The sequence below is a fragment of the Stegastes partitus genome, unplaced genomic scaffold, assembly GCF_000690725.1.
Source record: "Stegastes partitus isolate 25-593 unplaced genomic scaffold, Stegastes_partitus-1.0.2 Scaffold58, whole genome shotgun sequence".
NCBI lineage: Eukaryota > Metazoa > Chordata > Actinopteri > Pomacentridae > Stegastes > Stegastes partitus.
In genome coordinates this window covers 382,793-395,785 of record NW_007577789.1, presented here as the reverse complement: position 1 = coordinate 395,785, position 12,993 = coordinate 382,793, and the positions used below count along the sequence as shown (strand labels likewise).

The window sequence follows — 12,993 nt, the reverse complement described above, 5'->3', positions numbered from 1 at the left end:
GATTAATTTATAACAGTCTGTTTATTAAACAAGGTAAAGATACAAAGCTTTTTTTTCCTTTTTTAAACATTGATAACCTTAGTTTATCTTCTCAGTCTTGGCTGTGCATATTTAGTCGTCTAGAAACTGTATATGAAACCACAATGCAAGACAGGAAAAAGTGTAATAAATCTACGCAATATCTTTTCATAGAGAACATGGGTTAAACAGTTATACAGATTACAGCTCAGGAACTCCATGCGGAAGGAAAAAAAAAAATCAAAATGTTTACACGACTGAATACTGCAGAACACAATACAGAGTAATGGAAATGGGATGATAAAACAGTTAAGGCTTACATGTAAATAACTGATATAAAACATGAATATTAATAACATACAGGTAGACTAAAATAATTACAGTAAGTCCATACATAAACTTTTACAAAACCCAAACAGAACATGTTTATGAAAACTTAAAAATAGGTACTATAAATGAGTAACATGTTTTACAGTATAGCAACATGTACATTTTCCCATTATCTCAAAAGAGAGAGAGTAAGTTGAAGAGGCAGGGTCTGTTGTTGGCGTAAATGTCTGTTTTCAGGCCAGTGGCTTGAGTAATAAGTTTTTAATTCTTTTGAAAACATACTATATACTGTATATGTATTTTACATTATTCTCAGTTCCATCTCAAACGTAACGTCTAGCCGTAGCACCTTTTCTGAAGTGCCCTGAAGAATACAGGGTATCCTATTAGTACCATTCAGAGGTTACAGTTACAGTAAAAATACAACAAACAATACTGTGTACAATAAAAAGAATACTAAGGAGAAAAAAAACAAAAAAACAAAAAAAAAGGAGAAGATTCACGTCTTCATAAACTCATAATATAGGCCTACTGAATATGACTCATACTGCAGTTTATTCCAAATGGGTAAAGCTTATTAAAGATTAAAAAAAAATCTTAACTGGGTTAGAATAGCTGTACAATAACTTCACATTTTGGTCCAATGGTTAGGTTTAAAATTTACCACTCAAGTAAAATTTTATTTCAGCTCAAGTGTCTTTAAAATAAAAAATAAAATAAAAGGGCTGAGTAGAGTAGAGTAGAGCTGGCACTGATACATGTGCAACGTGTTCAACCTCTGCAACACATACTTCTAATTCTTCGAAAATAATCGTCCAAAGCGTAACTGAATAGTGAAAGCAGACACACACCGTTACAAGATTTGCTTTTTCTTAAAACCTCGACAAGGTTCGTATATGGCACTAACTACTGGGACGCGAGAAAAACTGAAAACAAGCAGTGTTTCTTCGATCACATGTCATGATCGTAAAGGTGCCGTTAAAAAGGTGAATATGGAGTGAAAGATTTTGGAAATAAAAAAAACAAAACAAACATTCATCTTTCTTCCCTTCCATGTAGCTCTTTTTTTTTTTGCCTCCTAATACAAGAACACAATTTCTTAATACAATCATGAAATGTTTCAATTGTCATCTACCGATTGCCTTACTTCAAATTTAGATGACCCTGTACTTGCACAAAAAAAAAAAAAAGTGAGTTAAAAACAAAGAAAGTAACAGAAAAGACTGTTATTTGTACACAGTCAGTGCTCTTAGCTGCCACAAGTAATGCCCTTTGGCATTTTCCATCCATCAAGATTGAAACAATTTGAGCCAAAACCACAAGGCCTAAAAGTGCTTTAAGATTATCTTTGGATGTCTCCAGAATACACCCAGCAAACATGTTCGTTTTTTTTTTTTTTTTCTTTCACTTTCTCATTTCTTTATAAGGGCAAACATCATCTGGCACATTTTGGAAACCCATTTCATGGAAGAAGAAAAGAAAAGAAAAACAACTAAAACATTTGTAACGGCCAATGCATCCGGCGGTTTACATGACGCTTACGAAAGTGCTTATTAAATCTGACGCAAGACATTCTTTGCCGCTCGATCCCCCTGGACAACATCTAGCTGTGTTGTTACATTCACAACAAAACAACAAAAAAAACTCAAAAAAGAACGCTGTGCTCATTTTTGACAGACGGCCCGTGTCAAGACGGATGGAGGCAGTCTGTTTTACTGAATCTAACACTGAATGCTCATGTCAGCTGTCATAATGCTAATGTAAGCCTTATGTAGATGGCCGTGGGTGCAGGGCCTCACAAGCTCCAGCCGAACGCACACTCTGAACTTTCGCCGCTGAGCGTCCAAGGGAGCTCAGATGAGGGAGATGCGTATGGGGATGCTGGGGGACTCGGTCCTCTGGGGCGACTGGTGGCTCACTAGGTGCTCCACCACCGTGTGTTTGGACATGTGCTTCATAAGGTAGGTCTCCTGCAAAGACATGAAAACACAGCAGTGGAAATGAAAATACTGCCAGCACACAGCAGATTGAACCACAGGCTTTATCAGCGATTGTGGTTGAATTATTTATTTATTTTTTTCAAACCCTTTTTAACTCAGAAGCTATTTGAGCTGATGTGAACATTTTGATTTAACTAGAAAACAACCTCGAAATCAAGTTTCATGTCATTTTGCTGTACATAAAAATGAGGGAGCGTTTCTTCAGGATCATTTAATTAGTAAGTTGTGCGGAATGCACGTCTGGGGTAAGACGCTAAACGGACACTAAACCTGTTTAACAAGTCAACAATCATTGAACTTCTACTGGTAAACACTTGTGTGCCAAAATGAGACTCTATTAAGAAGAGAAAAAAACACCTCTTTTCTGGGTGTTTTACAGAGAACAAGAGCAGGCTGCACTGTTTGAAAATCGCAAACAGGAAACACGACTACTTCTAGTTCAAGGGAGAAAGAATATTATCAAATGCCACCATCTAATCAGCCACATATACAGTCTCTCTGAAGGCACACTACTGGGAAAGTCTGTGACATTCTCAGATGGCTAACAGATAACGTATGGTGTACTCACGGAGGTGTATGCCCGGCCACACATGCTACAGCAGTAGGCCTTAGCGTTTTTGATGGCATGCGCTGACAAGTGGATCTGCAATGATGCAGAGTCTGAGTAGGCACGGTAGCAGTTAGGACATTTGTACGGCTTGTCTTTATTGTGCTGCCTCTGGTGAGACTGTCGGGGGAAGAAACAGAGACAGAAAAGATGTGAATGGTTTGAATGATTGCAGTCAATTGAAGCAGTTCATCTCTTTCAGGTTTTAACTCCATATTCATGGCTGACCTGGAGGTTGGACAGCTGGGTAAAAGCCTTTTCACATCCAGGGTGAGCACATTTATAAGGCCTATCGCCAGTGTGGATTCTGTGGCAAAAGAAGCAGATTAAAAGCACGGTTAAATACAAAGATGACAATCAATAACCTGAAGTGCTGAAAACAAGCTTAAAGTGTATTCAGAGCAGATTTTACTAACGTATAAACTCCATCTTTATCACAATCATGTATTTGTTGTAAAATAAGAGAAACCACAATGTGATCGGAGCCATCAAATAAAAAGGATGTTAGGAGGGAAATTCTCTGAAAGTCTAAACATGGAACTTTCTATATATATGTATGTCACAGTCCAAATTAAAATCCAGGTGGTTTTTACATCTGACTAGGGGAGATTAAAACTTTAATTTAGTCTCGGCAGATTTTAAATCTGCCTGGACAGAACTAAAATGTTGATTTGGCCTAGACCAAATTAAAATCCTTCTAATATCATAATATAATCCTGCCTGGATAAATTTTACATCTGTCTAGGCAGAACTAAAATGTTGATTTCCTCCAGACCAAATAGAGACTCTGTATCACACATTTTATGTTTCGAAACAATTAACATTTAGTAGTTAATTAGTTCAAAACATCTCAAAAGGCAGTAGCCAGAATGTAGTGAAATAAACCAGTTTGTGGTTAAATTAACATGATGTTATAAAATACTAAGAATTGTCAACTTACTGTTATTTGTTCCACATTTTTATGTATGTATATGATAAATGAAATAAAATGAAATATTCAATGAATATCCATATATGTTTGTTATGTATGTCGTTTCCTTAACAGCTATACAAAAATTAAATCTATTCCAGATATTTAATTTGTTGTGGTCAAATGTTAACTCTGCCTCGGCAGGCTTACAGTCTCTATTTGTTATAAGGATGATTTCAATTTGGTCTGGAGGAAATCAAAATTTTAATTCTGCCAAGGCAGATTTAAAAATTGCCCAGGCAGGATTACAATCTCATTATGATATCAGAAGGATTTTAGTTTGGACTAGGCAAAATCAAATCAAAGATTTACAATTTTGCCTAGACCAAATAAAAATTTTCAATCTTGCCTAGATGACATTAAAATTTTAATCTCGCCCAGGCAGATTTAAAATTCGCCTGGATTTGAATTTGGACTGTGACACATATATATGTATAAATATGAGCCTGATTCCAGTATATGTATGACAATTTATGGATTTTTGTGCAAATAAAACTGACCTGGCTTCTATATCAAGAGCTAAAACAACAGACAGCAAACATTCTCTTTACTCTTGGATCATTTATCAAGCAAAAAAAAATTAACATTTTCTTGTTTTTTCCTGTTTTCTGTTATTGGAAATAAGCTGCACATTTCTATAATCTGTGACAGTCAGACTCCAGATCTCCATGTATAGTATCTAAACAGTACAGGCAGTGGGTCAGCAGTAGCTCCATGTTGGATTATTATTATTTTTTTTTACTTCCACCAACCTGGTATGCTGCTGCAGGTGTGACAGCTGACGAAACGAGTTCTCGCAGTAGGAGCAGTGGTAGGGTTTGATCCCCAGGTGGATGCGCAAGTGCTGGGACAGGTAGGAGGCGTTGGCGAACGTCTTGGAGCAGTGGGGACACTTGTGTGGTTTGGCCTCTGTGTGGGACTTGGAATGAATCTGCATCTCTGACTTGGTTAGGAAGGTGAGCGGGCAGACTTTGCATCTTTGGGGGGCAAGAAAGGGGCAGAAAAATGCAAGAAAATAGTCAGATCAGACAGTTTTGGAGAAGTGAAGCACAAGTTTGTGTAGAAGTAGAACCTGAAAGAAATGATACGGCACAACACCAGTATACGTATTTCATGAACTCCTATAAGTCTTGCAAGCTGTGAAAAGAAACTACTGAGAATGGATGGAGTATGACAGCTACAAGTCAGACCTTTCAGATCATAATCTAACTTACTGCCTCGGAAATTTCCTGATATAAGAAACCGAACTGGAGTAAGAAAAAGAGGAACGGGTTTTTCCAGATGATAATAGGACAATAATAACTGACAGTCCAGTGATTAAAGCTCAAAATGACGTGTGTTCCTTTATGTTATGCTTTTATTCCCATTTTGTCATTTTTGTTCGTTGGAATTTTGTCCATTTTTGTCCATTTCATCCAAGTTTCCACCGTCCATCCACTACCTCTACATCAACTGTCATGTCTCCTACCTTCATCTATGACTACACTCTATAAAGACGCTGCTCATCGTCTGAGTTCAAGCGTCAAACTTCTCTCTTCCTGAGCTTTCATCGATTCAGGATAAAGACGTGTTCATATTAAAGTCCCAGTGAGAAGCACATCTCAGTAATGTACACTTGTAGCCAAACATGTCTCAAGCAAATAGCTATTGATTCCTCGCAGACCATAATTAAATCTGCCAATCGGCTTTGCAAGATCAGCACTAAAAAAATCAAACATCCTCCCCGATGTGGGTGCACTAAAAGCTTTAGAGCAACAGCAGCGGGTTCCTGTGTCCAAACCTGTAGGTTTTGCCCTCTTTGGGTGCAACGGTGACGCAGCCTTGGTCAGCTAGGATGGGGTAGGGCACCACTAGCAGAGGACCAGATGTGTTTTCAGCTTTGATCTTCTTCCTTCCCCGAGGTGCCTTTGGTGGGGGGCCCAACAGTCCTGCCAGGCCTCCGACCTTCATGTGGTCCATGCCGGGGCCGCTGGCCAGGCCCGAGATGATGTTCACAGACGGGGCGCCGCCCAGGCGGTTCTGGCTGCTGGACGTTGGAGTCGTGGGGGTCAGGGCCTCTGAGGTGCTGTGGCTGTCGGGTCTAGATGAGGGAGCCAGACCTGTGGAGGTGGGAACCAGGACTACATCAACACATACGCCTAGAAACTATTTTTTACCCCAGAGCCATTTCTATACTAAACACAGCTGACTGTTGATTTGACATACACTTTCCATGCAATATGTTTTGATGTTATTAGTGCAGTTTTGAAGGAATGATTACCCATTATTATTTTTATATAGCTTTTACGTGGTATTTTTAAGCTCTTTTTGCTGCTCTTTTGCACAGATGGGGACTGCAAATAAAGACATGATATTATAAGAGAGGACCAAAACAGTGCATTTGCATACATGACGCTCAGTTTGATCTTTTCCAGTGTATACTCCCTACTGTTCCAGGCAGTTGCCAGCTTCCATTTATTTCCTTATATTAGTATAATATTGAAACTCGCTTGAGCCACGAAATCTGTCATAATGAACGGACAAACTCAAAAAGCCAGTGGACAACAGCGCACAGACCGTCTCTCCTGAAGGTCAATCACAGTGACAGAAAATTGACAGAAAAAGTTCCGTAACGAATAAAAAAACCCTTGGCACACTTGGCTGAGGCAAAGTAAATTTGACTGTTGCATTTTCTGCAACAGAAACTGTCAGAAATTCTCCCCTTTTCCTCATAAACTCAACACGCCAGACGGGTGTTTTCCCTTTTGACAAGCATGCAGCCCCGTCATACGCTGAGTGTGTAGACAGTTCAGGAGGCAATTGCATGTTCCTCACAGTACCGTTAATATGTGGCCGGTTTTTTACTGTCATCACATTTTTACTCACTGTGGGCTCATTTTTCACTGCAAGTCCTGCAGCTCTATGGAAACAGCGCAACCATGGCGACAAGGAGAGAGAAGTGAAATGTCTTTTGTGCTGCAAAACTGAGTTATAATGCCATAAACGCTGAAAGATGGATTTCTATTTTCCCACAGGTGCTACCAATACCAGAACATCACATAAAAAACAGTGGTTCTACATATTATGAACAATTTGCTTCTTACAGTTTAAATGTGTTTCTACACTTGCTTCATGCACAATCACAGTCTGCAGAACTCCCTGAGTTTTTGTCACATGACTGTTGATTGCAGCTGAGTCACTCATGACTATGGGGTTTTGCAGTGGGGAGCATTATTCTATTTTATTTTTTACAGAATCCAGGTGGCTAAAACAATTCATTTCTCACATTTTTTTTTAACAAGACATGTCAAATAAAGTGATTTCGATGATAATTCCAAGCTTAGATTTGACTGTTTTCTGATGGAACCACACATCACAGATGAGTAATTGAAAATCCGACAGTATTTTCTATGTTTTCATTTATCGCTTTGATAAATTGTGTCATTTCTGGTGATTTTTTAAAGAGAATATGCCTTTAAACAGCCACCAGCAGGTTTTGTGAGTCAGACGACAAGTTCTAAGACTGCTGTCCATTTAAACACCGCTACAGTCTGACTGTCTTGCTCATTTTTTCCCCCCCATGTCAGCAGACGGCAGTACCTGAGCGATGGTTGATCCGGCCAGGTTGCTCAGCGAGCTGTCTCATGTGCCAGTCTTCCCACAATCCTTTGGCCTTCACTGCCGACTTGTCGTCCATATTTCCATCTGGAATTCATGAGGTGATGACATTTCAATCGGTGCGTCACGACACAGGCATGTGGAAGAATTTGTTGCATCAAACTGCAAAATCTGAGCTCCTCACATCAGTCACATAGTTCATCAACTTCACCGAAGAGATGCTCGAACAGTCTGAGTTTGTTACTGATGTTGAAGTTTTAGAGTTTCAAGACCAACTTTTAAAAATTTTTTACAAGACTCGTTCATTTAACAAACAGCTTCTCAATCCATCGATAGCTAAAGTTCTCTTTACACAAGCAGCCTTACGAGGATTTGTTTTCAGGGGAAATATAGTTTAAAATTACAAAGAGGTTTCGATTTAAAACAAAAAATATCTTAAATCTGCAACAGAAAAGAGAGCTGCAAACCGAACCCCCAAGCCACGGTTCAGAAGTAAATTCAACTTGGACCTTTGCTAAAAACTTAAATTGTGGCTTATGGACTAAGTGTGCAGGATGGCGTTCCACTTTTCCAGTGTGTTTAGAATTACACCCCTTCGCTTTGGGTCTGGTCTCCGCAAGCATTGTGGTCCAGTGTGAATTAAAAGCTGTACCTGGTCCAGAACCGGAGGCGGGTCGAGCGTGCAGAGCGATGTCGGGCTGTCCGGAGCCCTGCGGCTGCGGGTGGTGGCCCGGCACCTGCTGCGGCTGAGGCTTCGGCACCGGCATGCCGTGCTGGGCGCCGCCGTCCGGAGTGGAGGTGGGCACCAGTAGAGGCTGCTGAGAAGGGGTGGAGGTAGGCGGCAGGTGCAGGGGTCGAATCTTCTCAGCCATCAGTTGCTCCTTGATCTTGTTAATGAGGACCAGGTTATCCAGCTGAAAGGGTTAACGGGTCATGCTCAACAGAAAACAGCCACCGTGTGTGAATGTCGTTCACGCCCCCAACAAAAACAGGAAACACTGACCAGCACGCAGTACGGGTTTAACGTTTGAATGAGCTGTGACGGATTCTTTCTTTCTTTTTTTTCCAGCAAGAGAGTTTGTTTTAGAGACGGACTGGTGCTGAATGGCTCAAAAGACATTCACACATGGAAACAAATGGCAATGATGGGTGGAAATGTCACAGTAATTAGATGGTACGAGTGGACTTACCTGGCCTGGCATTGACGGTGGCGGCGGCCAGAAATACGGGTTGTTAAATCGAGGCTCTGCCATCCTAAAGTGAATGACATTTATTTTAGTGATATTCATAAGTTATACTTATCGGAGGGTTGTATTTGTACACATTTGTCAGTCTGGCATTGTTTTTAAAAGTGCTCAGAACAAAACCAGTCCGCAGAGAGGCCTAATCTGTGGAAATTAGAAACCAAACAGGCCCAAGTTAACACACTCATTCCATTCGTTTCCTTCGTTTATCTAACTTTGCGCCTACTTCTAAGCTTAACCGCATAGTTTCACAAGCTCAGTGGTCCACTTGTCTTAAAAGGAGATATTCTGTTAAGAAAGTCATCCACATGCATCTAAAGGTTTGAGCTATTCCACCTTTGTTTTGACATCTGATTTCCTGTAAAGTATAGTTTGGGTCATTCCAGCTTGCATTCACCCACAGGCCACCGCAGTAGGCATTAAGCTGTGATTTAAATAAATGTTATGTTGTCTTGTGGTTTCTAATTAACCTTCAAAAGCTTGTGGTTATACTGAGAAAAAAATCATTAAAAGCAAAGATAATATAATGACTTTTATGGTGATATTTCAAAATGTGTAGCTTTGAATGTAACATTCGGCTTGATGGTTGATTCTTGACCTTGAAAACATATAGTTTGACAGTTTAACTCAAGGTTGCTAGATGTCACCACCTTTCAAGCACATTGTAGTCTTCCTCAGGGTGGGTTTGCAACTGACTAGACTAGAGGAGAGCCCAATTATACACCCAGTACATCAGTAAGCTAATATTATCACCTGGTGTTGGCCTATCCTAGATATATGTGCTGACATGAAAACGTTTTCCAGAACATCATTGAGCCAGAGATGCTCGGGGTCATTTAGAAATTGTGTGCAGCACATGTAGCAGAGCCTGCATTGCACTGAGCAGACGGTGGTGCAGCAACAAGCGGTATCGTCATCGTCAGCTGCTAACTAGTTTGTGAAAATGCATTGCAGGAAAGTTAAACAATGACTCCACTGATGCACATACAGGCCTGAGCGATTAAACGATTTCTGTAGTAGCGGCTAAAGACGATTCATCAATAGCTGTGAGAAAATTGTTCCACAGGATGTTTGATTGTTTCACTTCAATGCATCAGATGCAAATTGCAGCAGAAAAAAAAAATAGAAATGCAAAATTTAGTTTCATTAACAAGCTCTGGCTCATAAGAAGCCTGTCATAACTTAATAATGGAGCCCTTCGCCCTCTATCACTGCCATGCAGGCCTCCTGAGGTGTGCTAGTCTGTGGCCGTCTGGGCCTCTTGTCCATGCCTGCAGACCTCCCGTGGTGGAGGCCGCGGCTGCCAGGAGCTTGCAGACTTTGCGGTCTGAAACCCCCATAACACTGCGTGTCCTACCACCTCCAGCTAAGCGATGCGCTACCGGCTGACAGACTCTATGTCGGGATCCTCGTCTGGTGATACCAGGCCAAAGTCAGCCATTTTTACCATGTGTGTTGTGTTAACATTAAACCTATTAAACCGGTGGAAGTAGTTACATTTAAAGGCGGTGGATAACTTCAAAATAAATCTTTTTCACTTCTGGCCTTTGTTCAGAATATTTCATTTATGGATTTATTTCAGATTCAGGCACAAAAATAGATCACACAAAATGAAAAGAAACCAAAAAGCTTAAATTAATATCTGAAAGGATGAAGTTTCCATATTAGCTCCTACCTGCTACATCTCCATATCTTATTGTTTCCTATTTGCTCCAAACCTTATATGCATCTTAAGAAACCCCAAGAACACCTTCACTGATCCATGTCTGTGCATTATCTTTAATTGTTTTACTCATTCTGAGATCGTTGTCCGGACTATTCCACCTGATAAACTGAACAACATCTACTCCTCATGGTGCAAACAACCTTTAAACATTTGAATTTCCTCTTTATTCATAGTTTCATTGTTCGTTATCAGGGTTACTCCCGAAATATTTGCCTTTAACAATATTTGGGCAGTCCTGAAGTTCACTAAATCAATCATTTAAAAGTATTTGTTTGGGAAAACAATATATAGAAATAGCCTTTTTTTGTAATATATTACAAGTACTGTAATATATACTGGATACAATGTAGTATTATATGTATAACCTCACAATTCTGCACAGTAACACGTATAAACAGTCAGCAGAATTATGCATAAAAGGCTTTTGAATTCAGAATGTGTTCTGTCCTTGTGGGTATGAAACAGCTTTTGTTCTTATTTATTATATAGGAGGCTTCTAGTACCACACCTATCCATGTAATTTTATATATAAGCCTTCACTGTTACAGTCAATTATCGTTTGTAGTTACTGAATTAAAACATTTTATAGTGACAGACTTTTCAGCTTTATCGCCCAGCTCTGTTTGTATAGAATCAATATCAGTCAATATATCAATATTGGAACATTTATGCCCCTAAAATCCAGTATTAGTCTGGCTTTCTACAAGCAAGCCATCCTCTGAAGAAGGTGGAGGAATTTGGGATATTTTTAACAGCTTGAAGTCACCTTGAAGATAAAATAAATGCGTAAAAATGAAAATAAATAAAGTCAAAGTGGGTTATTAGAGTCAAAACTTGCCATGTTGCATGTATTATTACACCTCAGTGTGTCTAAATGAGACCTGCAGCCAAAAGTGGCACCTTTTAAATAAACACAGAACCTCAAAGCTTTTGTTTTGTCTTTTTAAATGTCACCCAGAAATATGTGGCGATAAAAACCGAGGAGAGCCTGAGCCGGTCTGCCGGCACAGGAAGCTGCTCTGCTCCTTTTGTCTGAATTCCTGAAAAAAAAAAAAAAATAAGTGGACGTCGCTTTAAAAAATTCACACCAACGCAATGAAGAAGGAAAAAAAAAAAAAAAAAGGGAGAAACTTTCCCTTCTTTGACTTTTTTTTCGGACATGTCTGCTGTCTGGCTGCTCCTCCGGACGCGCACCGACGGAGGATCGAGGCGGATTCGAGGCTCCCGGTGCGCCTCAGACATTCTCAGACAGTTTTCTTTAAAACATTTCCAGACAAAAGAGAAACAAAAATGGCAGCCTTATTTTTATAAGGCGGGACGCCATATTCTGCAGACCCCCAAAAAAAATTTTTTAGGAGCATGTTTGTCGTGAGGGAGTGCTGCTGTGGAGGAGACGCAAACACAAAGGTGTGTTTATCATGTCAAAGGCATGAATGATTGTTTACGGCGAAATGCAGGTTTGAATAGCCCGGCCTCCCCACCTCTTAAAAAAACTGACACTTCCTACAACAACCATGCCCTGCACACACACACACACACACACATACACATACACACACAAAAACTGCACGGAAATCGGAGCAGCTCGCCTCATTACACCGATTAAACCAACCGAACCGATGCGTTAAGGTCAAAACAGAACCGGCGCACAAAGCCTCATCTGCCCAGAAAGACGCTGTGCCATCTTCAGCAAATTTCACTTTTACGGCTGCTTCTTCTTTTTTTTTTTTTTCTTTCCCTCTTCCTCTCTCTCTCTCTCCCTCTCTCTCCTCCTCCTCCTCCACATTCTGTAACTTTTGGAGGGCAGAAATTGCAATTTTGTGCACAATGCACGCATCCGGGAGGATAGCGCCGATGGGAGAAATGCACGGCGGCGAAAAGAGGATAAAGACGTGCACAAATACCTGGTGTCCTGCTTGCAGATATTGTCTTGCGAGTACAGCTATAATATAAAAGGTTGATGTTCTTTCTGCCTCCAGTCGGACCACCGCTTCCGGGTCGCTTTGTTCACTTCTGGGTGCTGCTGCAGGCTTCATGCAGACGCACAGACGGAGCGCAGGCGAACGTAGTGCTCACGGAGACTCGACATTTTTCCACCAGACGACCCGCTTTGTGCACGTTTAAAGGAGGCGGATTGAAGCAGATAACCGTATTTCGGCTTCGTGTTTTTATTTATTTATTTTTTTTCCCCCTTGTAATATTTTTTTTTGGGGAGGGGGGGCTGGATTTAGCCGGCGAGATCCGCAAATGGGTGGAAGAAGTAATCGAGTGCAGAAAGACTCAGTCGTGCGCTGCGTTCACGGTGTTATTTATTACTTCTGTCTGCTGGCGATTTCACCCATCAACAAAAGATTTTTTTATTTTTTTATTTGGCAGATTTTAGAGGGTTAAACGCTGAAGCATGCTGGTATTGTGTTTTATTCTGCAGGACCTTATTAGATCTGAGTTTATCCAGTTTGATACATTTACTGGAATTAAAGTGTCACAGAAGCATTAATGCA

At 40.4% G+C, this 12,993-nt stretch overlaps 1 protein-coding gene across 2 annotated transcripts; it reads right to left on the bottom strand.

The window, feature by feature from the left end:
• Positions 1-2: 2 nt before the first annotated feature.
• znf362b (zinc finger protein 362b) lies at positions 3-12,482 on the bottom strand. 2 transcript variants are annotated; one of them, XM_008275749.1, is made up of 9 exons: positions 12,397-12,482; positions 8,713-8,776; positions 8,175-8,436; positions 7,505-7,609; positions 5,706-6,024; positions 4,678-4,902; positions 3,184-3,262; positions 2,917-3,075; positions 3-2,318 (listed from the first exon to the last, which is right to left on the bottom strand). In XM_008275749.1, exons 2-9 carry the CDS (start codon positions 8,773-8,775, stop codon positions 2,202-2,204), a joined length of 1,329 nt encoding a protein of 442 aa, XP_008273971.1. In that variant the 5' UTR covers position 8,776; positions 12,397-12,482; the 3' UTR covers positions 3-2,201. The 2 variants fall into 2 exon arrangements, with proteins under 2 accessions (XP_008273971.1, XP_008273972.1); XM_008275750.1 differs by having other exon boundaries at positions 8,175-8,409.
• Positions 12,483-12,993: the final 511 nt, after the last annotated feature.